The 25,611-nt window shown below is 45.6% G+C and overlaps 1 protein-coding gene across 1 annotated transcript; it reads right to left on the reverse strand.

Annotated features, from left to right (window-relative positions):
* Positions 1–25,376, reverse strand: LOC148140762 (zinc-binding protein A33-like). The gene is made up of 6 exons (XM_087979543.1): positions 24,726–25,376; positions 20,221–20,316; positions 15,168–15,401; positions 7,348–7,370; positions 7,123–7,244; positions 1–761 (listed from the first exon to the last, which is right to left on the reverse strand). The coding sequence occupies exons 1-6, from the start codon at positions 25,140–25,142 to the stop codon at positions 223–225; spliced, it is 1,431 nt and encodes a 476-aa protein (XP_087835669.1). The 5' UTR covers positions 25,143–25,376; the 3' UTR covers positions 1–222.
* Between the last annotated feature and the right edge of the window lie 235 nt (positions 25,377–25,611).

The raw sequence follows: 25,611 nt of genomic DNA on the forward strand, positions 1-25,611 counted from the left end.
GGGGGGGGGGGGGTTAATGTGGATAACTAGCAAGTGCTGACAAATAGTGGAGAGGCTGAGGCAGACACCAGGAGGCAGTGGATCGACTGGCAAATTCCGGAGACTCCTAACTGGCTGAGGCCTTGACCTGCTGGATTTCCCAGGAGATTTGTGCATCACGTTTCCCCAACCAACGTTAGAGCTCTGACGAGGTGTGCCCCATTCCCCCTTCCCCTGAACCCGTTACAGTTTCACGTGGCACAGTTTGAGGGGCTCGGAGTTCCTGCTGTTTAACCAGGGGTTGAAGAAGGGGAAGAGTTTGCCGTTGAAGGTGTCGGTGAAAGTGTAGAGGTGGCTCATGCTGTCGGCATCATAAAAGGAGATTTGCCCTCCCTCGTAATCCAGGTAGACCCCTATCTTCTTGGGCTTGGCGCCCAGTTTGAGGAGGGTAGAGGGAGCAGTCAGGGCCCCGTAGATGTGCTCTTGCCTCTGACATATGGTCCAATAGCCAACCGAGGGCATCAGCGTGATCTGGCCCTTCCTTTGGGCATTCTCCCGGGCCAAGCCCAAGTCCCAGTCGGTCTTGTTAGCCACCTCCACCTCCCAGTAGTGCCGGCCGGAGCTGAAGCCCTGGCTGCTCAGCACGCAGGTGCAGGGCTCGAACCTCTCCTTGTTGTTCGGGAGGTTTTTCCTCTCATCGCCGGCGTGGACCGCGGTCAGGTCCTCGGACAGCAGGAGCCTGGCCTGCGCTGTGCCAGGATCCAGGGTCAGCGGTGCTGGCACTTTGTTTGTGAAAATAACAAGAAGGTTAGAAACGCGCGACACGGGAACAATCAATACCAGACACCATCAAGAGAAGAGCTGTCAACTGTTGTGGCGACATGGTGGCTCAGTGATCAGCGCTGCTGCCTCACAGCGCCAGAGACCCAGGTTCAATTCCCACCTCGGGCAACTGTCTGTGTGGCGTTTGCACATTCTCCCCGAGTCTGCGTGGGTTTCTGCCGGGTGCTCTGGTTTCTTCCCACAGGCTAAACATGTGCGGGTTCAGTGAACTGGCCATGCTAAATAATCCCATAGTGTTCAGGAATGTGTAGGTTAGCTAAATTAGTCAGGGTAAGTATAGGGGAATGAACAATGGGATTGGGTGGGATACTCTTCAGAGGGTCAGTGTGGACTTGTTGGGCCAAAGGGCCTGTTTCCACACTGTAGGGATTCTATAAAATCCAGTCAGGGAAATCAACTGGTTAGCAAGTTTGGATTTCATGGAATACAGGGGGAACTAGCCAGAACTGGCTTAAAGGTTGAAGACAGAGGGTGGCGGTGGAGGGTTGTTTTTCAGACTGGAGGCCTGTGAACAGTGGAGTGCCACAAAGATCAGTGCTGGGTCCTCTACTTTTAGTCATTTTTATAAATGCGAGCATAAGAGGTACATTTAGTAAGTTTGCAGATGACTTGGAGATGTAGTGGACAGCGAAGAGGGTTACCTCAGATTACAACAGGACCTTGACCAGATGGGCCAATGGGCTGAGAAGTGTCAGATGGAGTTTAATTCAGATAAATGCAAGGTGCTGCATTTTGGGAAAGCAAATCTTAGCAGGACTTGTACACTTAATGGTAACGTCCTAGGGGGTGTTGCTGAACAAAGAGACCTTGGAGTGCAGGTTTGTAGCTCCTTGTAAGTGGAGTCGCAGGTAGATAGGATTGTGAGGAAGGATTTTGGTATGCTTTCCTTTATGAGTCAAGTATTGAGTACAGGAGTTGGGAGGTCATGCTGTGGTTGTACAGGTCATTGGTTAGGCCACTGTTGGAATATTGTGTGCAATTCTGGTCTCCTTCCTATCGGAAAGATGTTGTGAAACTTGAAAGGGTTCAGAAAAGATTTACAAGGATGTTGCCAGGGTTGGAGGATTTGAGCTATAGGGAGAGGCTGAACAGGCTGGGGCTGGAGGATTGGAGGCTGAGGGGTGATCTTATAGAGGTTTACAAATTTATGAGGGGCATGGATGGGGTAGAGAGGCAAAGTCTTTTCCCTGGGGTGGGGGAGTCCAGAACTAGAGGGCATAGTTTTAGGGTGAGAGGGGAAAGATATAAAAGAGATCTAAGGGGCAACATTTTCATGCAGAGGGTGGTACCTGAATGGAATGAGCTGCCAGAGGATGTGGTGGAGGCTGGTACAATTGCAACATTTAAGAGGCATTTGGAAGGGTATATGAATAGGAAGGGTTTGGAGGGATATGGGCCGGGTACTGGCAGGTGGCACTAGATTGGGTTGGGATATCTTGTTGGCATGGACGGGTTGGACTGAAGGGTCTGTTTCCATGCTGTACATCTCTATGACTCTATAATAGAAACATCTTTCGAATAGAATCCCTACAGTGTGGAAACAGGCCCTTCGGCCCAACAAATCCACATCAAACCTCCGAAGAGTATCCAACCCAAATCCATTCCTCTACCCCTGAACTAATGCACCTAAGCTCCACAGCCCTGAATACAATCGGGCAATTTCGCATGGCGTATCCACCCTAACCCGCATATCTTTGGACTGTGGGAGGAAACCAGAACAAACCCACGCAGAGACGGAGAGAATGTGCAAACCCCAGTCACCCGAGGCTGGAATCGAACCCAGGTTCCTGACGCTGCGAGACTGTAGTGCTAGCCACTGAGCCACCGTACAGGACAGGAAAAAACATACAGCTTGCTGCCATAGGGAGTGTTTGGAGTGGAGAGTGTGTGCATTTCAGGGGAAGCTGGATAAGTGAATGAGGAAACATCAATAGAGGGTCACAGCGGGAAGGGGTATGCTGTAGTGGAGTGTAACACTTCATGGAGTTGGGCAGGAAGCTCAGACGGGTACTGTGTGAGTTAAATGACTCTAAGGTCCGAGGTTTGGTCCCCAAACTGGTTAAGCCTGTTGGCTTCACGCCAGGAATGCAATAATCCGTGTGTTTGTCTGAACCATGTCTTTGTGCCGATGTTAGATATCTGGAATGTGGCCCAGTGTTCCGAGGTGCTCGGTTACAATCTCTCACGGGGCGTTAGTTCAAATCCCAATGCTACCTGAGTTTCAGTGTAGTGGTAGCGTCCCTACCTTTGGAAGCAGTGCTGTAATGGTACTGTCACTGAGTTAGTAATGCAGCATCTCAAGCTAACATTCTGTTCAAATCCCCCAACGGCAGATGTTGACATCTTACTTGAAGAGAAAAACGTGATGAAAAGCTGACCTAATGGCGACCATGTCACAACTGGAAAAAACCTCATGCAGTTTATTAACGTCCCTGACATAAGCATTGCCCCTTTCGGGCTTTGCTTATTACTGGTTCCCAGCCACATTGAAGTTTTTCCTGATGAAGGAGTATTGAATACAATTATTTCTGCGATTGGTATCTTTGCTGAGTCCCTGCACAACATGGGTGATGTGAGGAAAAATAAGCACTATCGCAGGGGAGAAGAAAGATAAAAAAAAGAAAAATATAACCAGGAGATCTGGAATCTCCTCAGTTCAGGGGACTGACTCTGAGCTTGCTGGTCACCGCCAGTGAACTGTGAGGGCAGTTCCTGTGATGGTGACTCTCTTGGCTGTGAAAGAAAAACACAGTGTGGACTGACATAAACATTGAGACAGAGGGGGAGATTTGTTACAAGTGTCTGAGATTATGTCAGGTTCAGACATTATGGACAAGGAAAGGAAATCTCCTCATCAGCTCATGGCGCAAGCACTGGAGGGACACAGGAACACGTTTTATTCATTCAGGGGGGACGTGGGTATCTCTGGCTAGGCCAGCATTCATTACCCATCACTGTGGCTGTGGAGTCACATCTCAGCCAGGTAAGGATGGCAGTTTCTTTCCCTAGGAGACATTCATGAACTAATGTTGCTTTTACCAATAATCAAAATTGGCTTTATGGTCATCATTTGGTTCATAAGCTCAAATATTTTTTCATTGAATTCAAATTCCACCATCTGCCATTCCCCAGAACGTTATCTGGATCTCTGGTTAACAGTCCAGGGATAATAGCACTAGGTCACTGTCTCCCCCATTTGGTGTTTATATGTTAGTCCATGTTTTATATTGCACTACAGCCCATTCCTAACCCTTCCCAGTGTGGCTCTCCATTCCTTCCCCACTTCCGAAGAGAAACACTGAAATTCAGGTCTACAGGGTGTGCAGGAACAGAGGAACTGGCAGGGCTTGTGTACAGCTCTTTGATGTTGGCAGGATGTGTAAAGATATCATTCGGAGCAGGAGTAAGGCCATTCAGCCCCTCTAGGCTGCTCCACCATTCAGTCAGGTCAGGTCACGCTGATCTGACGGCTCTACATTCCCGCCTACTCCCATGCCCAACCCACCTCATTCGTCAACAATCTATCCATCTCTGCCTTAAAAAGATTCAAGAGCTCTGCTTCCTCTGCCTTTCAAGGGAAAGGTCTCCAAAGACACACGGTCTCTTCATTCCTGCCTTAAATAGGACACACCGAGGGAGAACCAGAGGCTGCACAGCCTGGGAGATGTTGGCCATCAGAAGAAACAAGTACAAAAGCAGGGAGTGTTATCCTGGACCTTGGTCAAGCTCCGATTAGGCCTCAGGTCCAGGTTACCCTACTTTTGAAAAGATGTCCTTTAGAGGGGGCAAGCCGAGGTTTCCCAGAATAGCTCCAGCTACAAGGCTGGGGTGGAGAAGCTAAACTTGTTCTCTATGCAGCACAAGCACTCGTGGGCAGATGTGATACAAGCCTCCAACATGATGCTCAGTTTGGATAATGAGGGCAAGGACAATAGTCTTCCCATCTGCTCATAGTACAAGCACGAGAGGGACATTTAAAGTTTTGGATACATGGTGCAACATCTTTCTAATGCAGCAAGTGGTAATGCCCTGAACTTGGTTACTCACAAGGTCAGTGCAAACTGAAACAATCCATGGCTTTGGAAGGAAACTGGTTTGGTTGTTTGAATGAAGTAAACTTTGGAGGCACACATGGATAAAGTGGAGAAATCGGACTAACTGAATACTTTACAGAAGGCCATCATTGACTCAGAATTTGACTCTAATTCTCTTAATTAGAAAAACATCTGCACACAACACACAGCTCCCCAATGTGACACATTCCCCCTCTCGTTCGGTTACTAATAAGCCTCTTGTTACAAAATGACTCTCCTTCCACAAAACAGGCAATTTTTTTTACTTTTTAATTCCATTTCTCGATTTCTGCAGATGGAATTGATTGACCCCTTCTTAAGGAAAACCCAGTAAAATTTGCAATTGAAGCATACTGGTCCAAATTGTATAGCTCAGAATAGTAAAAGCAGCATGTTCATTTCTAATTACACTATTACTTTTTGTTTTAAACTATGTTTTTTCTCCTCTGAGTTTGCTCAAATAGTATAGACCCGTTGTACCTTCAGTATCCACAGAGAAAGAGTGACTCAGAGAGTGGTTTTCTGACAGCATTGTAGCATAGTGGTTAGTGCTGCTGCCTCACAGCACCAGGGACCCAGGCTCAACTCCAGCCTCGAGCAACAGTCTGCACATTCTCCCTACATCTGTGTGGGCTCTCTCTGGATGCTCTGGTTTCTTCCCACAGTCCCAAGATGTGCAGTTTAGGCAGATTGATCATACAAAATTGCCCATAGTGTGCAGGTCTGTGCAGGCTAGGTGGATTAGCCACGGGATACGCAGGGTTACAGAGATGGGCTCGGGGAGTGGGTTTGGGAGGGATGCTCTTCAGACAGTTGGTGTTGACTCGATAGGCCAAAGGGCCTGCTTCCACAATGCAGGAACTGTCTGATTCTATGAATGAGTCTGTGAGTGAATAAGAGGCTCTGTATGTGTGTGAGAGTGAATGTGAGTGAACCCTGAGACTGGGAGTGAACTGGATATGTACACACCCTCCTTCTTGTCCAGACACCACTGCAGAAAAACCCAGGGTAAAAGGCAGCTTGTTTCTGATCCCCACTTTCATATGAATTCCACCCAGAGTGCATGTTCCATGATAACATCAGATATGGATGCAAAAATAGTCTCAGTTAAACTAATTCCTTTGCTCAGCTCGGGTCCTCACCAATCGCCCTGCTGACCAAGATTAAAGGCACAAGTTTCTCTCCCTCTCTGCCTCCTTCTGAAGTGAAAGTGTAAAATAGATTTTATTGATTAGCTTTGCTGGCTTGGCATTTTCTAATGGTCATGTTTATGAATTGGTCATTTTCAAAAATGATCAAATTATTGCATTCACATTGATATTTTTTTCAACTCATACTTACTGTTGTGTCAAACCCTTCCTTTCAGTAATTTGCTCATCGGCACCTTCAGTGAGATATAGTTTGAAATGTAGTTCCTCTCATGTGAAGGCTGGATATTCCCTTGACATTTGACTTGCATACATCAGAACATTTAACAAGAATTCCAATTCAAAAGACAAGCTCACACTTACGTGAGAGGAGAGTGATGATTGCTTGATAAATGGACTGCAATTGGTAGAGGCATTGCCATGGAGAATGCACCAGTTAGTGGCAATTGACAGTTAACTGCCAGATTTCGATAAATTTTAAACCAGGAAGGTTAACTCTAATTGGTCAAGATATTGCCCTGTGAAATGAATGGGCAAATGGCTGTCCCCTATTTTGTTGAGTAGAAACAGACACTCTGTAGGTACATCTCTTTCTGCATGTTAAGAAAAGAGTCCTGTGCATTAATTTATATTGCCTCCAGTAAACACAAAAGGACCACTGTGAGCCTGACTGACAATTCTAAATTGGTTTTCAGCATAATTCCTCATTTTTAAGGATATTCCAATTGCAGAATCACATCTAGAATTGGACTCTGTGTTGTGAGTTTTGAAATCATGGGCTGACTAGGTCTGTTCAGTACCTTGCATGTTTGGTGAACAGCCAAACAGACTGCCATTTGATATGATCTGCCTGTCTTTGATGTATATGGTCGACATACCAGTCATCACACTGGCACTGAGTTCCACATACCATATTATGAATTAGTGTGATAGCAGAACAAGACGTTTATCTATTGGTTTGACTGGGAAAGTAAAAGGATTGCAATAAATCCATCTGTATTTACCAGAAAGAGATAATTGCAGTAAATCTATCAGTTTTTACTGGAGAGAGAATTATAACCAACCCATACGCCACTTACCAGGTGAGAGGATTTGTAACATTTCTTTCCAGACAGTATATTGCAGGGGTCCCTTGAATATTCCCAATTCCAGGCCTTTGTTTACCACACTCGCTTCCGTTTTTTGTCCCATTTCCTGGAGGCTGAGAAAATGGATTAACAACATGTTTGCTTGAAATATTAACTAAAATAGTTAAAATTAAATACACCAATGGTGAATATGTAAGTCATATAATGTACACTCACCGCTTTCTTAATCCTTTGAATTCCTGTGTACAATTAAAAAGAACACAACAGTTAATAACGAGTAAAGCATTCTCACTGTTGATAACCTGCATTGATCTTTGCAGTCAGACAAATCTTAGGGAGGCAATGGTCAATTGTTCCAGGCATTGCCTGGCATCGTATACAGACCAGAATAATTATTTGGGACCCCTCAGAAGGTCAAGACATTTTACAGTCAAACATGTGCATAGTTTGGAACCAAATTCACCGTTGTAATATGCGAAATGTGGCACTGAATCTGTGCACTGTTATATCCCACAATTAACAGCATGGTAACTATTAAATGACCTGACTTTTTTTAGATGCTGATGGAGGGATAGATATTAGCCAGGAAACCAGCAGAGCTGGTGAAGAGGCAGCTAGACTCCAAATGTTAGCTTGAATTCTGGGTAATCCAAGATGGTGGACGGGAAAAATTTCTAGCTGTAGGAGCTGCTCCTTTTTTTTTTGAGGTATTTTAGGTGCTGGAAGTGATTTCCTCGAATTCCAGGAGCAGCAATTACAGTTTTATATGCTGTTGTATTGTTTTGGAACTTTGGGAAAAAAAGTCAGTTTTAAAAGGGAGAAGAACAGACAAAGGAAGCACATGGTGAGGACAGTGCAGGAGAGAGAGAGAGAGAGAGAGAGAGAACCTGCACAGTTACTGCCTTTGCTGTTTTTGAATTCATGTGTTGCTGGACATCGGAATGTGTCTGGGAAAATTAACAAACAGTGAATTTCACAACTAATCTTGGAGGAACCGGTTTGGGCGAAGTTCACAACACAGAATCAGATAAGTTAATTGTTGTTTTAAGTCTGTCCAAGAGAAAGGCTGCATTAGTGAGTACAATGGGTTCTTTCTTGATTATATGTTTTTGGAGATAGGTCTCTTGACTAATCTTAAAATATAAGCCATAGCAGTGTTTTGTAGAGGAATAAGATGGTGTTATTTTCTGGGTCTGTAGATTGTGAAGGAGCAAAAATGGCCTTTGCGGTGAGATGTGCTTCTTGTCAGATGTGGGAGTTTAAAGAAAGTTTAAGGGTTACTGTGGATTATATCTGCCATAAATGCTGTTGGATGCGAATCTTATCAGATTGAGTGGATCGGTTGGAGAGACAGATAGAAGCGATGAGGAATTTGCAATAGTATGTGATGGATGGCAGTTATAGGAAGTGGGAGGGGGTGGTGGGGTGGTGGAGTCTCAGACACAATGACATAGATGGGTTAACTCCAGGAAGGGTAAGAGAGGTAGGCACCTAGGGCAGGAGTCTTTTGTGGATATACCCATTTCAAACAGGTATGCTGTTTTGGAAAGTGTAGGGGGTGATAGATTCTCAGGGAAACGTAGCATGAACAGCCAAGTTTCTGGTGTAGAGACCGGCTCGAATGCAACGAGGGGTACGTCGGCTTCCAAGAGATCAATTGTGTTCGGGGACTGTCTAGTTCGAGGTACAGACGGACGTTTCTGTGGCCAGCAGAAAAAAATGGTGTGTTGTTTCCCTGGTGCCAGGATCAAGGATGTCTCAGAGAGGGTGCAGAATGTTCTCACGGGGGAGAGGGGCCAGCAGGAGGTCATTGTCCACATTGGAACCAACGATATAGGAAGGGAAAAGGTTGAGATTCTGAAGGGAGATTACAGAGAGTTAGGCAGAAATTTAAAAAGGAGGTCCTCAACGGTAGTAATATCTGGATTACTCCCAGTGCTACGAGCTAGTGAGGGCAGGAATAGGAGGACAGAGCAGATGAATGCATGGCTGAGGAGCTGGTGTATGGGAGAAGGATTCACATTTTTGGATCATTGGAATCACTTTTGGGGGAGAAGTGACCTGTACAAGAAGGACGGATTGCACCGAAATTGGATGGGGACTAATATACTGGCAGGGAAATTTGTTAGAGCTGCTCAGGAAGATTTAAACGAGTACGATTGGGGGAGGTGGGTGGTGGGACCCAGAGAGATAGTGAGGAAAGAGATCAATCTGAGACTGGCACAGTAGAGAACAGAAGTGAGTCAAACGGTCAGGGCAGGCAGGGACAAGGTAAGACTAATAACTTAAACTGCATTTATTTCAATGCAAGGGACCTAACAGGGAAGGCTGATGAACTCAGGGCATGGTTAGGAACATGGGACTGGGATATCAGAGCAATTACAGAAACATGGCTCAGGGATGGGCAGGACTGGCAGCTTAATATTCCAGGACATAAATGCTACAGGAAGGATAGGAAGGGAGGCAAGGGAGGAGATGGAGTGGCATTTTTGATAAGGGATAGCATTACAGCTGTGCTGAGGGAGGATATTCCCAGAAATACATCCAGGGAAGTTATTTGGGTGGAACTGAGAAATAAGAAAGGGATGATCACCTTATTGGGATTGTTTTATAGATCCCCCCAATTGTCAGAGGTGAAATTGAGAAACCAACTTGTAAGGCGATCTCTGCTATCTGTAAGAATAATAGGTTAGTTATGGTAGGGGATTTCAACTTTCCAAACATCGACTGGGACTGCCATAGTGTTAAAGGTTCAGATGGAGAGGAATTTCTTAAGTGCGTACAAGACAATTTTCTGATTCAGAATGTGGATGTACCTACTCGAGAATGTGCAAAACTTGACCTACTCTTGGGAAATAAGGCAGGGCAGGTGACTGAGGTGTCAGTGGGGGAGCACTTTAAAATAGTGATGGAAAAGAAGAGACCAGATCTAAAAGTTGAAGTTCTAAACTGGAGAGAGGCCAATTTTGACGGTATTAGGCAAGAACTTTCGAAAGCTGATTGGAGGCAGATGTTCGCAGGTAAAGGGACGGCTGGAGAATGGGAAGCCTTCAGAAATGAGATAACAAGAATCCAGAGAAAGTATACTCCTGTTAGGATGAAAGGAAAGGCTGGTAGATATAGGGAATGCTGGATGACTAAATAAATTGAGGATTTGGTTAAGAAAAAGAAGGATGCATATTTCAGGTTTAGTCAGGATAGATCGAGTGAATCCTTAGAAGAGTATAAAGGCAGTAGGAGTATACTTAAGAGGGAAATCAGGAGAGCAAAACGGGGACATGAGATAGCTTTGGCAAATAGAATTAAAGAGAATCCAAATGGTTTTTACAAATATATTAAGGACAAAAGAGTAACTAGGGAGAGAATAGGGCCCCCCCAAAGGTCAGCAAGGTGGCCTTTGTGTGGAGCCACAGAAAATGGGGGAGATACTAAATGAATATTTTGCATCAGTATTTACTGTGGAAAAACATATGGAAGATAAAGATTGTAGGGAAATAGATGGTGACATCTTGCAAAATGTCCAGATTACAGAGGAGGAAGTGCTGGATGTCTTGAAACGGGTAAAGTTGGATAAATCCCCAGGAACTGATCAGGTGTACCCGATAGCTCTGTGGGAAGCTAGAGAAGTGATTGCTGGGCCTCTTACTGGGATATTTGTATCATCAATAGTCACAGGTGAGGTGCAAACGTGGAGGTTGGCTAACGTGGTGCAACTGTTTAAGAAGGGTGGTAAGGACAAGCCAGGGAACTATAGACCAGTGAGCCTTGCCTCAGTAGTGGGCAAGTTGTTGGAGGGAATCCTGAGGGACAGGATGTACATGTATTTGGAAAGGCAGGACTGATTCGGGATAGTCAACATGGCTTTGTGCGTGGGAAATCATATTTCACAAACTTGATTGAGCTTTTTGAAGGAGTAACAAAAAGGATTGATGAGGGCAGAACAGTAGATGTGATCTATATGAACTTCAGTAAGGCATTCGACAAGGTTCCCCATGGGAGACTGATTAGCAAGGTTCAATCTCACGGAATACAAGGAGAACTAGCCATTTGGATACAAAACTGGCTCAAAGGTAGAAGACAGAGGGTGGTGGTGGAGGGTTGTTTTTCAGACTGGAGGCCTGTGACCAGTGGAGTGCTACAAGGATCGGTGCTGGGCCCTCTACTTTTTGTCATTTACATAAATGATTTGGATGGAAGCAAAAGAGGTACAGTTAGTAAGTTTACATATGACATTAAAATTGGAGGTGAAGTGGACAGCAAAGAAGGTTACCTCAGATTACAACAGGATCTGGACCAGATGGGCCAATGGGCTGAGAAGTGGCAGATGAATGCGAGATAAATTCAGATTCAGACAAATGCGAGGTGCTGCATTTTGGGAAAGCAAACCTTAGAGGACTTATTCACTTAATGGTAACGTCCTAGGGAGTGTTGCTGAACAAAGAGACCTTGGAGTGCAGGTTCATAACTCCTTGAAAGTGAAGTCGCAGATAGATAGGATAGCGAAGAAGGCATTTGGTATGCTTTCTTTTATTGGTCAGAGTATTGAGTACAGGAGTTGGGAGGTCATGTTGCAGCTGTACAGGTCATTGGTTTGGCCACTATTGCAATATTGTGTGCAATTCTAGTCTCCTTCCTATTGGAAAGATGTTGTGAAACTTGAAAGGGTTCAGAAAAGATTTACAAGGATGTTGCCAGGGTTGGAGGATTTGAGCTATAGGGAGAGGCTGAACAGGCTATTTTCCCTGGAGCGTCGAAGGTTGAGGGGTGACCTTATAGGGGTTTACAAAATTATGAGGGGCATGGATAGGATAAATAGACAAAGTATTTTCCTTGGGGTCGGGGAGTCCAGAACTAGAGGGCATAGGTGAGGGTGAGAGGGGAAAAATATAAAAGAGACCTAAGGGGCAACTTTTTCACGCAGAGGGTGGTACGTGTATGGAATGAGCTGCCAGAGGAAGTGGTGGAGGCTGGTACAATTGCAACATTTAAAAGGCATTTGGACGGGTATATGATTAGGAAGGGTTTGGAGGGATATGGGCTGGGTGCTGGCAGGTTGGACTGGATTGAGTTGGGGTATCTGGTTGGCATGAACAGATTGGACCGAAGGGTCTGTTTCCATACTGCACATCTCTATGACTCTATCACATACATCAGCTTCCAGGGGAAAGCACGTTTCAAGTTTGATATCACTGTGGGAGAGTTCTGAAGGAGAGTCATGTTGGACTTCAAATTAACATTTGAAGCAACAGATGCTTAAAGACCCATTGAATATCTCCAACATGTTCTGGTTTTTGCAGTATCTGCAGTGACTCACTTTTATTCCGGTACAGGTCTCCCCCCGCTATCTGAAAGTGGAGCGTTCCTGTGAAATCTTTCAGAAGCCGAAATGGCGTAAAGCGAACAAGCGTTAATTTATATGGGAAAAATTTCACCTTTCTTCGTAAAAGCGAAATCCCTCCAGATTTCTTTCGGTTAGCAAAAACAGGGGCTAATGTTGAAGCAAACGTGCATAAAGCAAACTTTCAAAAAACGGGGAATGCCTGTATTTGCTGTCCTTAATCAGAATAATACTGCTTGACACCCATTCATTCAATTTGTCATTTGTCAAACATCAGTCACACCCCAAACTACATCTCTACTTGCTAAAACAAAGCTAAAATATCCAGAAAAGTTGTTTGTGTCAGGAATGCGACACAATGCAGGTACAGGACACTTGTAAAAGGTGGCTCCAGATCATCAACAACAGAATGTTATTTAAACGGAGAAGGGCTGCAGAGTGCTGCAACACAAAGGGATTTGTGCAGGAAACACAAAATGTGAGGACACGGGTACAGCAGGTAATCAGGAATGTTGTGGAAGGTTGGCCCTTATTTGAAGGGGTTGGAGGATAACAGTAGGGAAGTCCTAATGCAACTGTGCAAGGTGCCAGTGAGACCACATGTAGAATACTGTGGACAGTTTTGGTTCACCTATTTAAGGAAAGATATTATTTCATGGGTCCAGTTCAGACAAGGTTCACCAGGATGATCCCTGGTATGGAGGGACTGTCTTATGAGGAAAGGCTCAACAGGTTGGGACTCTACTCGCTGGAGTTTAGGAGAATGGGAGGTGATCTCATTGAAACAGATAGGATTCTTAAGGGGCTTGGCAGGGTAAAGGATGTTTCCTCTCATGAGGCAGTCTCGAACCAGAGAGCATAGTCTCAGAATGAAGGAGTGCCAATTTAAGACTGAGAAGAGGTGGGATTTCTTGTCTCAGTGGGTTGAGAGTCTTTAAACACCTTGTCACAGAAAGCTGTGGGAGCAAGATCCTTGTGTATATTTAAGGCGGAGATAGATAGATTCTTGATCAGTAAGCAAATCAAGAGTTAGAAGGAAAGATGTACAGAATGTCGGATCAGCCACAATCCTATTAATGGAGAACCAGGCTCGAGCAGCTGAATGATCAACTCCGATTTCATAGGATCTTGTGGCCCTAACAATTATTTATATACACACAGAACACCTTCCAGGGAATGAAACATCCCAATGTTCAATTTGGCATCACAAAACACAGTGTGACACTGAGCCACACAGGAGATATTAGGTCACAAGAGCAAAAGCTTAGTCAACAGATATGTTTTAATATCTTAGGGCAGAAGGAAGAGAGTGAAGGAATGACACAGAGGGGTTTAGGAAGGAAACTTGAGAGTTTGAGGCCTAGGCGACAGGAAATTTTGTTAAAAGGATAGTTTGGCAAGGTTGGGACTGTTCTCCTTGGAGAGAAGCAGGCTAAATGGAGAAGACTTTGAAGACATGAGGGGCAACTCTTTTAAACAGCGACTGTTTCATGTGTGGAATGAACTCCAACAGAAAGTGGTGGATGTGGGTACAGTCACAACGTTTAAAAGAGATTTGGATAAGTACACGAATAGGAAAGGTTTGGAGGGCTACGGGCCAAGCACAGGCAGGTGGGACTAGTTTGGTTTGAGATGATGGTAGGCATGGGCCAGTTGGACCGAAGGGTCAGTTTCTGTGCTCTATGACTCTCCGTAAGTATTCAAAGTCATGAGAGGTATGGGCAGAGGGAGAAATTGTTCCCAATTCAGAAAAGGATTAAAACAAGAGGACAGAGATTTCAAGTGATTTGCAAAATACAGAGAAAATACAGAGTGGTACATGTCTATAATGCATTGCATTGGTGGAGATTGGTTCACAAGGACATTTGATGATTAGTTTGAAACAATGAGCAATGGTATGGGAGAAGAGAAAAACAAGAAACTGGCAGTAAGTGAGTTGTCATTTGGAGGGCCAGTACAGACTCGAGAGGCCAAATGGCCTCCACCAGTGTGGTAACACTTCAGTGATTCTGCAAACTGATGGCACCATCTCCAGTGCTGGAGCTGGAGAATCAGAGCTCAAGAGGCCAGAATTAGAAGAGTACAGATCCCTCAGAGAGTTGAGAGGTCGGGGTAGATTGCAGAGTTAGGGAAGGGGCAAGGATAAGGATTTTCCATCACAACCAGTGAGAAATGGAGCAAACTGCTCAAAACTGGTTCCAATTCTCCAGAATTTCCATCCATCTCCCCACCTGAAGGACAGAATAAATATCACTCATGGTTGGACTCAGTGGTTAGCACTGCTGCTTCACAGCGCCAGGGACCCGGGTTCAATGCCAGCCTCAGGCGACTGTCTGTGTGTAGTTTGCACTTTCTCCCTGTGTCTGTGTGAATTTCCTCCCACCATCCAAAGATGTGCAGGTTAGGTGAATTGGCCATGCTAAATTGCCCATAGTGTTCAGGGGCATCAGTTAGGGGTAAATGTAGATTAATAGGGTAGGGGAGTGTGTCTGGGTGGGTTACTCTTCAGAGGGTCAGTGAGGACTTGTTGGGCCAAATGGCCTACAGGTTTTCACACTGTAGGGTTTCTATGGTTGATAATGGTGGACCAGACCTGGGGCGAAATGGGAAAGAAAGGGAGTAATGCCAGGTTAAGATCTTGTTAAATTCCAGGCTGTTTTTCTTCATAGTTACAGTGTATTGGGAGCCCTGTACACACCTTGAGAAACAGGCAGTCAGCTTGCTGAGTGATTCTGGCTCGGAGCTGGGAAAGATCATGCTCTGTGACTGACCAGACCGTCTCAATCGCAGTCAGATTCTCCTCCATCGTTTGCAGGCACTGCTCCTTCTCTCGCTCGAGCTCTTCGCTTAAACGCTGCTCCTTTTCCACGAGGAATTGGTGCATCTTCGAGAATTCCGAGGAGAGGTGATGCAAGAGCTCCCCAGAGGTTTCCTGTGGAAGAGATACAGGATCATTCTTCCATCAGCCCTAGCTCCTGGTCAAAACCACACTGCATGGCTGAACGTACAGTACATTCAGTGACAGCTCAAAGGAAACAATTAGTCAGGGAATGAAGTATGGAAAAGATTGGAAATGTGATTGTGAATGAAATATCCATCTGAATTTTGCAATGGAAAACTGAATGCATTATTCCAAATTAATTGGGAATTTTGTTCTTTTAATGATAAGAACAAAGAACAAAGAAAATTTACAGCCCAGGAGCAGGCCCTTCAGCCCTCCAAGCCTGAACCGATCCAAATGTACTGTCTAAACCTGTCGGTCAATTCCTAAGCATCTGTATCCCTCTACTCCCCACCTACTCATGTATCTGTCTCGACACATCTTAAATGAATCTACTGTGCCTGCCTCTACCACCTCTGCTGGCAACGCATTCCAAATGCCCACCACCCTCTGTGTGAAGTACTTGCCACATGTATCCCCCTTAAACTTTCCACCTCTCACCTTGAAAGCATGACCTCTCGTTATTGAATCCTTCACCCTGGGAAAAAGCTTGTCTCTATCCACCCTGTCTATACCCTTCATAATTTTATAAATTGTGGTCACTGTTCCCAAAGAAATCCCCCACCGCAACTTCTACCACCTGTCCCCCCCTCAATCTCCTTTTTTCTAATGAAAATAAACCTAACCTACTCAAACTTTCTTCATAGCTAGCACTTTCCATACCAGGCAACATCCTCGTAAACCTTCTCTGCACCCTCTCCAAAGTGTCCACATCCTTTTGGTAATGTGGCGACCAGAACTGTACACACTATTCTAAATGTCGCCGAACCAATGTCTTGTACAATGTTAATATGACTTGCCAGCTCTTATACTCAATACCCCATCCAATGAAAGCAAGCAGACTATATGCCTTCTTGACCACTGTATCCACCTGTGCAGCAACCTTCAGGGTACAATGGACCTGCACTCCCAGATCTCTCTGTCCATCAACTTTTCCCAAAGCTCTTCCATTCATTGTGTAATTCGCTCTAGAATTAATCTTGCCTAAGTACATCACCTCACATTTGTCTGGATTGAAATCCATCTGCCACTTTTCCGCCCAACTCTCCAGTCTATCTATATCCTCCTGTATTCTCGGATAGTTCCCTATGCTTTCTGCTACTCCACCAATCTTTGTGTCATCTGAAAACTTGCTGATCATACCAACAGTGCTCTCTCCCATATCATGTATGTATGTCACAAACAACAGTGACCCCAACACTGACCCCTGTGGAACACCACTGGTCACCTTTCTCCACTTCGAGAAACTCCCTTCAACTACTACTCTCTGTCTCCTGTTGCTCAACCAGTTCTTTATCCACCTAGCTAGAACACCCTGCACACCATGTGACTTCACTTTCTCCATCAGTCTACCATGGGGAACCTTATCAAATGCCTTACTAAAGTCCATGTATATGACATCAACAGCCCTTCCTTCATCTCTCAACTTAGTCACTTCCTGGTAAGGCATGATCTCCCCCACACAAAACCATGTTGCCTATCACTGATAAGCCCATTCTTTTCTAAGTATCAATAGATCCTATCCCTCAGTACCTTCTCCAGCAACTTTCCCACTACCGTCAGGCTCACTGGTCTGTAGTTACCCGGAATATCCCTACTACCCTTCTTTTACAGGGGGCAACATGAGCAACCTTCCAATCCTCCGGCACCTCACCTGTATTTAAGGATGCCACAAAGATATCTGTCAGGGTCCCAGCTATTTCCTCTCTCACCTCCCTCAGCAACCTGGGATAGATCCCATCTGGTCCTGGGGATCTGTCCACCTTAATAACCTCTAGCCTACCCAACACGTCTTCCCTACTTATGTCAACGTGATCCAGACTAATCAAACTTCTGTCTCTAATCTCAATATTCATCACGTTCCTCTCCTCAGTGAACACTGTAATGCAATAGTAATCATTCAGAATCTCACTCACTCTCTCAGGTTCGGCACACAGCCTTCCTTCATTATCTTTTAGTGGACCAATCCTTTCTCTAGTTACCCGCTTGCTTCTTATATAAGAATAAAATGCTTTGGTATTCTCCTTAATTCTGCTCGCTAAAGCTATTTCATGACCCCTTTTAGCCCACTTGATTCCTCGTTTAAGACTTGTCCTACTCTTCCGATATTCTTCAGGGCCCATTCTGTTCTTAGCTGCCGAGACCTTATGTATGCTTCCCTTTTCCTCTTGGCTAGTCGTACAATTTCTCCTGTCATCCACGGTTCATGAATCTTACCCTTCCAATCCTTTGCCTTCAACGGGACATGCCTATCCTGCACTATCTTTGAAAACCTCCCACTTCTGAAATGTGGACTTCTCTTCAAATAGCTGTGTCCAATCCACATTTCCGAGCTCCTGCCTAATTTTGATATAATTGGCCTTGGCCCAGTTTAGTACTCTTCCCTTAGGAACACTCTCTTCTTGATCTATGATTATTCTAAAACTTACAGAATTGTGGTCACTGTTCCCAAAGAAATCCCCCACCGCAACTTCTATCGCCTGTCCTGGCTCGTTCCCCAATACGAGGTCAAATATGACCCCTCCCCTCATCGGACTGTTAACATACTGCTCTAGAAAACTCTCCTGCACACTTCTGACAAATTCTACCCCATCCTGACCTCTGACGTTAAGTGTATCCCAGTCAATGTTGGGAAAATGAAAATCGCCCATCACCACTCCCTATTGCCTCTACATCTTTCCATAATAATTTCCATAGGTTAGGTGAATTGCCCATGCTAAATTGCCCATGGTGTTAGGTGAAGGGGTAAATGTAGGGGAATGGGTCTGGCGGGTTGCTGTTCGGAGGGTTGGTGTGGATTTGTTGGGCCGAATGGCCTGTTTCCACACTAAGTAATCTAATCTAATCTGTTTACCTATTTGTTCTTCTACCTCACGCTCACTGTTGGGAGGCCTGTAATACAGCCCCAACATTAACAACACTAAAAGTGGTTACTGGTTAGGCCACTTTTGGAACACTGTATTCAATCTGGTCTCGCTGCGATGGGAAAGATGTTACTAAACATGAAAGGGTGCAGAAAAGATTTACAAGGATGTTGCTGGGGTTGGAAGGTTTGAGCTGCAGGGAGGTGCTGAATAGGCTGGGGCTGTTTTCCCTGGGACATTGAAGGCTGAGGGGTGACCTTACAGAGGTTTATAAAATCATGAGGGTCATAGATGGTGTAAATAGGCAAGGTGTCTTTCTCCCAGAGTCCAGAACTAGAGGGCATGGTTTTAAAGTGAGAGGGGAAAGATATAAACAGGACCTAAGTGGTGACTCTTTCACACAGAGGGCGGTGTGTGTACTGAATGAGCTGCCAGAGGAAGTGGTGGAGGCTGGTAAAAATACAACATTTATAAGGCACCTAGATGAATAGGAAGGGTTCAGAGGCATATGGACCAAATGCTGGCAAATGGGACAAGATTAACTTAGGATATTTGGTCGGCAATGATGAGTTGGACCGAAGGGTCTATTTTCATACTGTACAATTCTCTGACTTTAATTAATATAGTACCTTCCATTTAAGGAGTAATCCAATGCACTTCACAGGGACATTATAAACAAAGTATGATAACAAACCACAGAAGGCAATGTTAGATTATAGGATCAGAAGCTTGATCAGAGAGTTTTAAGAAATGCTTTAAAGGAGGAAAATGAGGTAAAGATGTGGAGAGGTGTTGTAAGGGAATTACTAACTTTGGTGCTGAGGCAAGTGAAGGTATAGACATCAATAGACTAAGGTTGGCAGAGCACAGGAGACCAGCATTCGAGATGTGCAGATATCGCTGGAGGTAATAACTGAGATAGTAAGGGCTTTTTAAAAAAAGATTTCATAATGAAGATAGACCCCTGACTGGGAGACGAAGTACATTAATGGGCACAGATGAAGGAGTAAGCAATCGGAACATTGTGAGCACTAAAACATGGACTGGATAGTTTGAGATGACTCTACTGAGGATAGGATAAGGGTGAGCAGTCAGGAAGATATTGAGGAGGTGTGCATGAAGATTGTTAATGTAATGGACAGTACAAGAACCACTGTACTGATGGAAATAAAGATTTGGAAATATCAGCAACAAAGGAAAATGGAATTGCAGAGGCGTTGACTACAATTTACGCTCCACCCGGAGGGAAGTGTTTAAATTGATTTTACATCAAGATATTATAGGATCGGCTCAGAGGATATTCATGCAAGGTCAAAGAAGAGATAACACAATGAGCTGAAGTAAGGAATAAGACACATTTTACCAAAGCTTTTCATCTTGCATTGAACAGGACCAATTAAAAGGGAAAGCAGTATTTATGCTGTGTTTAAAATTTAAAAAAACATCCAACTGGAAACTGTCAATCTGCATTAATTATTGCATTTTTCATGGCAACGTTATTACCAATCGGGATATCAATCAATCAGCATTCTCCTTTCAAGCGGAATAAATGATAAACCCACCTGGAATTGGTATTCTTGCACATTGCCCTGATCAGTCCAAGGTGAAAACTTTTGACAAAACTTTTTTTTCAGCAAGATTACCAGATTTCTATGTTACCAAATGACTATTAGGAGTAACAAGATGAAACCAGGATGAATTTGAGTTGTTAAATAGCCATGGTTTTCTGGATATGAAACCAGGAATGAGTTCTATAGCCCGATGAGCAGGATGTACAGGATAATGGATATGTGTGGCTGTTCCATTATCGCCTGTTATCCACTCCCTCAGCAGGAGTTAGAACTCCCCTCTTGCCCAAGAAAGTGACACAGTGGAGCTGAACATACCTCCAGCTCAGAAATCTTCTCCTGTTGCTGGGTGATGAGGAGACTCCTCTTCCTCTGTTTCCGTTCTTCCACTGCGAGAAGCTCATTGAACTCATTCTGAAGGTCAAAATGCACAGTTAAACAATCTCCACATACACCAAAGGTCAAAATACAGTGTGTCCCCAAAGACTGCCCTAACGTGAGGGTTAAGGCAGTCAATGTTAGAGAGCTGTGGGTGCGGATTTACCTTCATTCTATTTCATTCCTCAGCACTGACGATTTCACTCTTAAACACTTAATCTGGTTCACTCACATTCTTTTGGCGATGACCACATGTGACTGCACAGCCACGCCAAGGTGAATAACTGTTGACTGCCTTCTCGCACGACCAGAGAGCTAACTGGTAATCCCGAGGATTAGTTTTACAGAAAAGGATCCAGAGGGGGAAAATCATGTTTAAAAAGAACAGAAAGAACAGACTAAGTGTACTGGTCATGCTGGAACTTCATTTGGAGGAGGTACATGCTATCGGTCACCAGTTGTACTGTGTTTTCTCCTCAGTTGTATCATTAGCTCCTCTCCCTCTCTTGCCCCATCAAGGAGGTGCTTGTCCTCATTGGTCAGTGCACTAAGCAATGGAGTTGGGAAATCATGTTACAGCCGCACAATGGTAACATTGGTTAGGCCACCTTTGGAATACTGCACAAAATTCTGGTCACCCTTCTATAGGAAAGATGCTGTGAAACTAGAAAAGGTACAGAAAAGATTTATAAGGATGTTACTGGGACTGGAGGGTTTGAGTTATAAGCCAGAGGAAATGGTAGATGCAGATACAGTTCCAACATTTAAAATCCATTTGGACAAGGACATGAATAGCAAAGGTTTAGGTGCTCTATGACTTTATGGCAGGTTGGAAAGCCGAAACCTTTTTTCCCTGGAGCATAGGACGCTGAGGGGTCCAGTCCAGGCAGCATCCTTGTAAATCTTTTCTGCAATCTTTTAATAATATCCTTTCGAAAGTTGGGTGACCCAAACGTGCAGTTGATTGTGTATTGATTTTTATTCATGCTTCAGCAGTGAAATTCCTCCTAACTCCCTTTGCCCCTATTTCTTCCCTTCCCTCTGACCTGCAACTCTACTCAAACCATCATTCCTGAGTTGGCCCAGTGGTTAGCCCTGCTGCCTCACGGCGCCAGGGACCCGATTTTGATTCCAGCCTCGGGTGACTATCAGTGTGGAGTTTGCATATTGTCTGCGTGGTTTCCTCCCACTGTCCAAAGATGTGCAGATTAGGTGAATTGGCCATGCTAAATTGCCCCCTCGTGTTCAGCGACATGTAGGTTAGATGCATTAGTCTGGGGAAATGTAAAGTAATAAGGGAATGGGTCTGGGTGGATACTCTTCGGAGGGTCAGTGTGGACTTGTTGGGCCAAGTGGCCTATTTTCACACTTTATGAACTCTATGAGCTCTTGGCCAGGCCTCCTCCCTGCCCCAAGTGTTTGTTGCCTAGTCCCACAACAGCAGCAAATTTGATTTGAAGGCAAGGGGTGGGATAGGAGTGACTAAGGACAATGTCAGAGCTCAACCAAATCACTGTACACCTTACAGTGGGGGGGATAGCAGTCAGGAACCCACAGGAACCAAGGCAGAGGATTCAGGTGAGTCAGGCCAAACAGGGAATGCCTCCGGGATAAAGTTTTCCAGTCCTGAAGCACAGTGAACATTTAGCCAAGAACAAATTTCAACTGTTAATGACCAGTGAAGTGATGGTAGGGGTTTCCTATCACTCTTACTATGTCTTTGGAGAGATAGTTAGGGTAGGATCCCTTTAAATGTTCATCAAATCGCGTGATGCTGAAAGAGGGGTTCCTTAAACTATTCCCAGTCTCAATAGTGCTGGTGATGTTGGGCTTCCTTTAAATGTTCCAGACCCCTGCAGCACTGATCAGGGTGAGATCCCCTCAGTGTCCCTTTAAATGTTCCAGACCCCTGCAGCACTGATCGAGCAGAGATCCCCTCAGTGTCCCTTTAAATGTTCCAGACCCCTGTAGCACTGATCAGGGAGAGATTCCTTCAGTGTCCCTTTAAATGTTCCAGTCCCCTGCAGCACTGATCGAGCAGAGATCCCCTCAGTGTTGCTGGCCCCCTGGAGTAAAGGTAACTGCCTGAATGTTTTTAACCCGCCTCTAACCCTGCATTTCCCATGGTTAATCCACTTAATATGCACATCGGAAGACACAATGGGCCATTTAGCATGGCCAATCCACCCTAGCCTGCACATCTTTAGACCGTGGGAGAAACAGGAGCACCCCGAGGAAACCCACACAAACACAGGGAGAACTTGCAGACTCCACACAGACAGTCGAACCTGGGTCCCTGGCGCTGTTAGGCAGCAGTGCTCACCACTGAGCCCAACATGCTGCCCACAATCTTTCATCCCACAAAAATAATACACACCACACAATTTACACCTCACAATCTTTACACCCCACAGAAATTTGCACCCATACTATTTCACACACATAATCTTACACTCAATGATTGAACACACGCCAAACTTAACACAATTTTATACCCTAGGAATTTTACAGCCCACATTATAGGGAGGCTGTAATTGTACTCGATAGGATGCAGGGCACATTTACCAGACTGTTAATGTGACACTAGAAAAGCACATCAGGTCAGGCAGCATCCAAGAGGCAGGAGAATTGACATTTCGAGCATAAGCCCTTCATCAGGAATGAGGCTTGTGGGCCAGGGGGCTGAGAGATAAATGGGAGGGGGATGGGGTTAGGTGCAAGGTAGCTGAGAATGTGATAGGAAGATGAAAGTGGGGGAGAAGGTGATAGGTCAAAGAGGAGGGTGGTGTGGATAGATGGGAAAGGTGATGGACAGGTCAAGATGGTGGTGCCAGGTTGGAGGCTTGGGACTGGAATGAGGTGAGGGGGAGGCCAAATGACGAAACTGGTGAAATCCACATTAATCCCATATGGTTTCAGGGTCCCGAGGCAGAAGATGAGGCATTCTGCCTCCAGGCGTTGGATGGTTAGGGTTTGGCGATGGATGGAGGAGGCCCAGGACCTGCATGTCCTTGGTGAGAGTGGATGGGGGAGTTGAAGTAGGCAGAAGTGGGTACTGCAGATGCTGGAGATTAGAATCAAGATGAGAGTGGTGCTGGAAAAGCACAGCAGGTCAGGCAGCATCCGAGGAGCAGGAAAATCAACGTTTCAGGCAAAAGCCCTTCATTCAGGGGGAGTCAAAGTGTTCAGCCACAGGGCAGTGGGGTTGGTGTGGGTGTCCCAGAGATGTTCTCTGAAACGATCCGCAAGTTGGCATCCTGTCTCCCCGATATACAGGAGACCTCATCGGGTGCAACAGATACAGTGGATGACATTTGTGTCAGATGTGGAAGACTCCTTTGGGGCCTTGGACGGAGATGAGGGTGAGTGGGGGGGGGGGGGGGGGAGGTGTTGGCGCAGGTTTTGCACTTCCTGCTGTGGCAGGGGAAGGTGTTGGGAGTGGAGGGTGGGTTGGGAGGGTCTCTCCCGAATGCTGGTGGGGGTGGGGAGGGAAACTGGAAAGATTCAGCTGTGAAGGAGAAGGAGGGAGACTGACATTGTCTTCCTTGGACCAGAGATGACTGTGGGGAAGGCGCGGAGAGGGGGTGAGGGAAAATGTTGTCCTTCATTTCCACATATGCAACTCTGAAGGGCATAGACAGCAAGAAAAAGAAATCACCCTCAGTGGACAGTAGGGCCCAGGTTTAACGTAAGTGGCCTGAAGTTGAAGAAGCTTTCCACTGTGCCTCGGTACACGTGACAATAAATTCAATTCAAGTATCTTTATCCTCTCGGGTGGCGCCAATCTGGAACTCACTGCCTCAAAGAACACTAGGGACAGGAACCCTCACTACATTGAAATAAGCGTTCAGCGAACCAACTGAAATGCCACAGCAAACAGGGCTGGGAAACGGGATAGGAACCTCCTGATGCCTCAACTCGATGTAAATCCAGCTCTGTGTGTGTTAGAGAGGCCTCCGGGTTTTTAAGAGTCAAACTCCAATGTTAGTTTGTTTCCTTGATATGCTACTGTACTGGACAGAACTGCGTTTATATATATAAAGATTTTTTTAATGAATAAAGCATAAGAAAAAAGGAAAATCGGATTTGAACAGACAGCTGGGGTGCACCATCACCTGAAACAGTGTCGTTTTGATTCAGTAACTTTCTGGTTGTTTAATAAGTTTCCCTTAACCGTGAATTTGCATTTCTGTTCCTGTAATCCTTGGTTTATTTGGTTTAAAGAGCGGAATGTTTGATGGGCTGGCATAGACGCAATGGGCCGAATGGCCGCTTTCCGTGCCATTCAGAACCTCGCGGCTGGTATTTTCATTGAGACGCTCGACAGGGGGGAGGGGTAGAAATTACATGCAACGAGGGACATGCACCGGACATGCAGGTTCTGGGCTCCCAGCTCTGTGTCCCCAGTCCCTCACTCTCCCCAGGGTGGGGGAGGGTGGTCCTACCTTGTAGAGGGAGGCCGCTTGCTTCAGAGGTAGGAAACTGTGCTGGGAATGTCCGGGATCATCCCTGCAGACCAAACACACCAGCTCACGGTCATCCCGGCAGAAGAGTTTGAGAGGTTCCTGGTGCTCGGGACACTGCTGCTTCCCGCTCGCCTTCAGCTCCTCTTGGTCGCCCAGCCGCTGCAGCTTGTCGACCAGGTTAGCCAGCACCCGGTTCGGCTTGAGCACCCTGTCCGAGCAGAGGAGCCGGCACTGCGGACACAGCAGCTCGGAGCCCTCGGGGCCCCAGCACTGACTGATGCAGCCGCGGCAGAAGTTATGCTCGCACTGCAGCCTGACCGGCTCCGTGAACAACGACAGGCAGATCGGACAGGTCAGCTCCTCCGCAAGGCTCTGCACCTCTCGACTGGATGCCATGGCTGTCCCAGAGCTTCTTCCCGCCTTGGATGCAGATCAATGGACAGAATTCCCACCAAATAAAAAATCCCGCCAATAATCGCTTTCACTTTCGCCCCTTGTCCCAAATTTTAACCCTGAAGGGTTTGAAATATACAACTTCAAAGATGTTATTTCTCTAGAGCAGGTGGGACTTGAACCTGAGTCTCAAAATGGCCCTTAAAACCTTCCTTGTTTTCATGTGAATGGAATTGGCTGAAGATGTTAGAGGCCACTGGATTAGGTCACATCCACCATCAGGCATAGCAGGATTTGAACCAGGGTGCCCCAAACATGACCTGGCTCTCCAGGTTAACCGACCAGTGATAATGCCACTAAACCATTGCCCACCCTACATGGTGCTGGTGATGTTTGGGACATAGTCTGTAAAGTGTGAGTCCATGAGCATGACTGTGTTTAGGCTTTTGCTTGACTGGTCTGTGAGAGAGCT

Source organism: Chiloscyllium plagiosum, unplaced genomic scaffold, assembly GCF_037043375.1.
Source record: "Chiloscyllium plagiosum isolate Xiang-an unplaced genomic scaffold, Cpla_swu_hap1 HiC_scaffold_35, whole genome shotgun sequence".
In the NCBI taxonomy this organism is placed as follows: domain Eukaryota; kingdom Metazoa; phylum Chordata; class Chondrichthyes; order Orectolobiformes; family Hemiscylliidae; genus Chiloscyllium; species Chiloscyllium plagiosum.

Bases quoted from the DNA above. Each gene is read 5' to 3' on its own strand.
- LOC148140762 (XM_087979543.1), bottom strand. From the start codon at position 25,142: ATGGCATCCAGTCGAGAGGTGCAGAGCCTTGCGGAGGAGCTGACCTGT. The intron at 7,245-7,347 runs GTGAGTGTACAT...CCATTTTCTCAG, and splicing joins TTCAAAGGATTAAGAAAGCG to CCTCCAGGAAATGGGACAAA. The intron at 762-7,122 runs GTAAGTGGCGTA...TCACAAACAAAG, and splicing joins GTTACAAATCCTCTCACCTG to TGCCAGCACCGCTGACCCTG.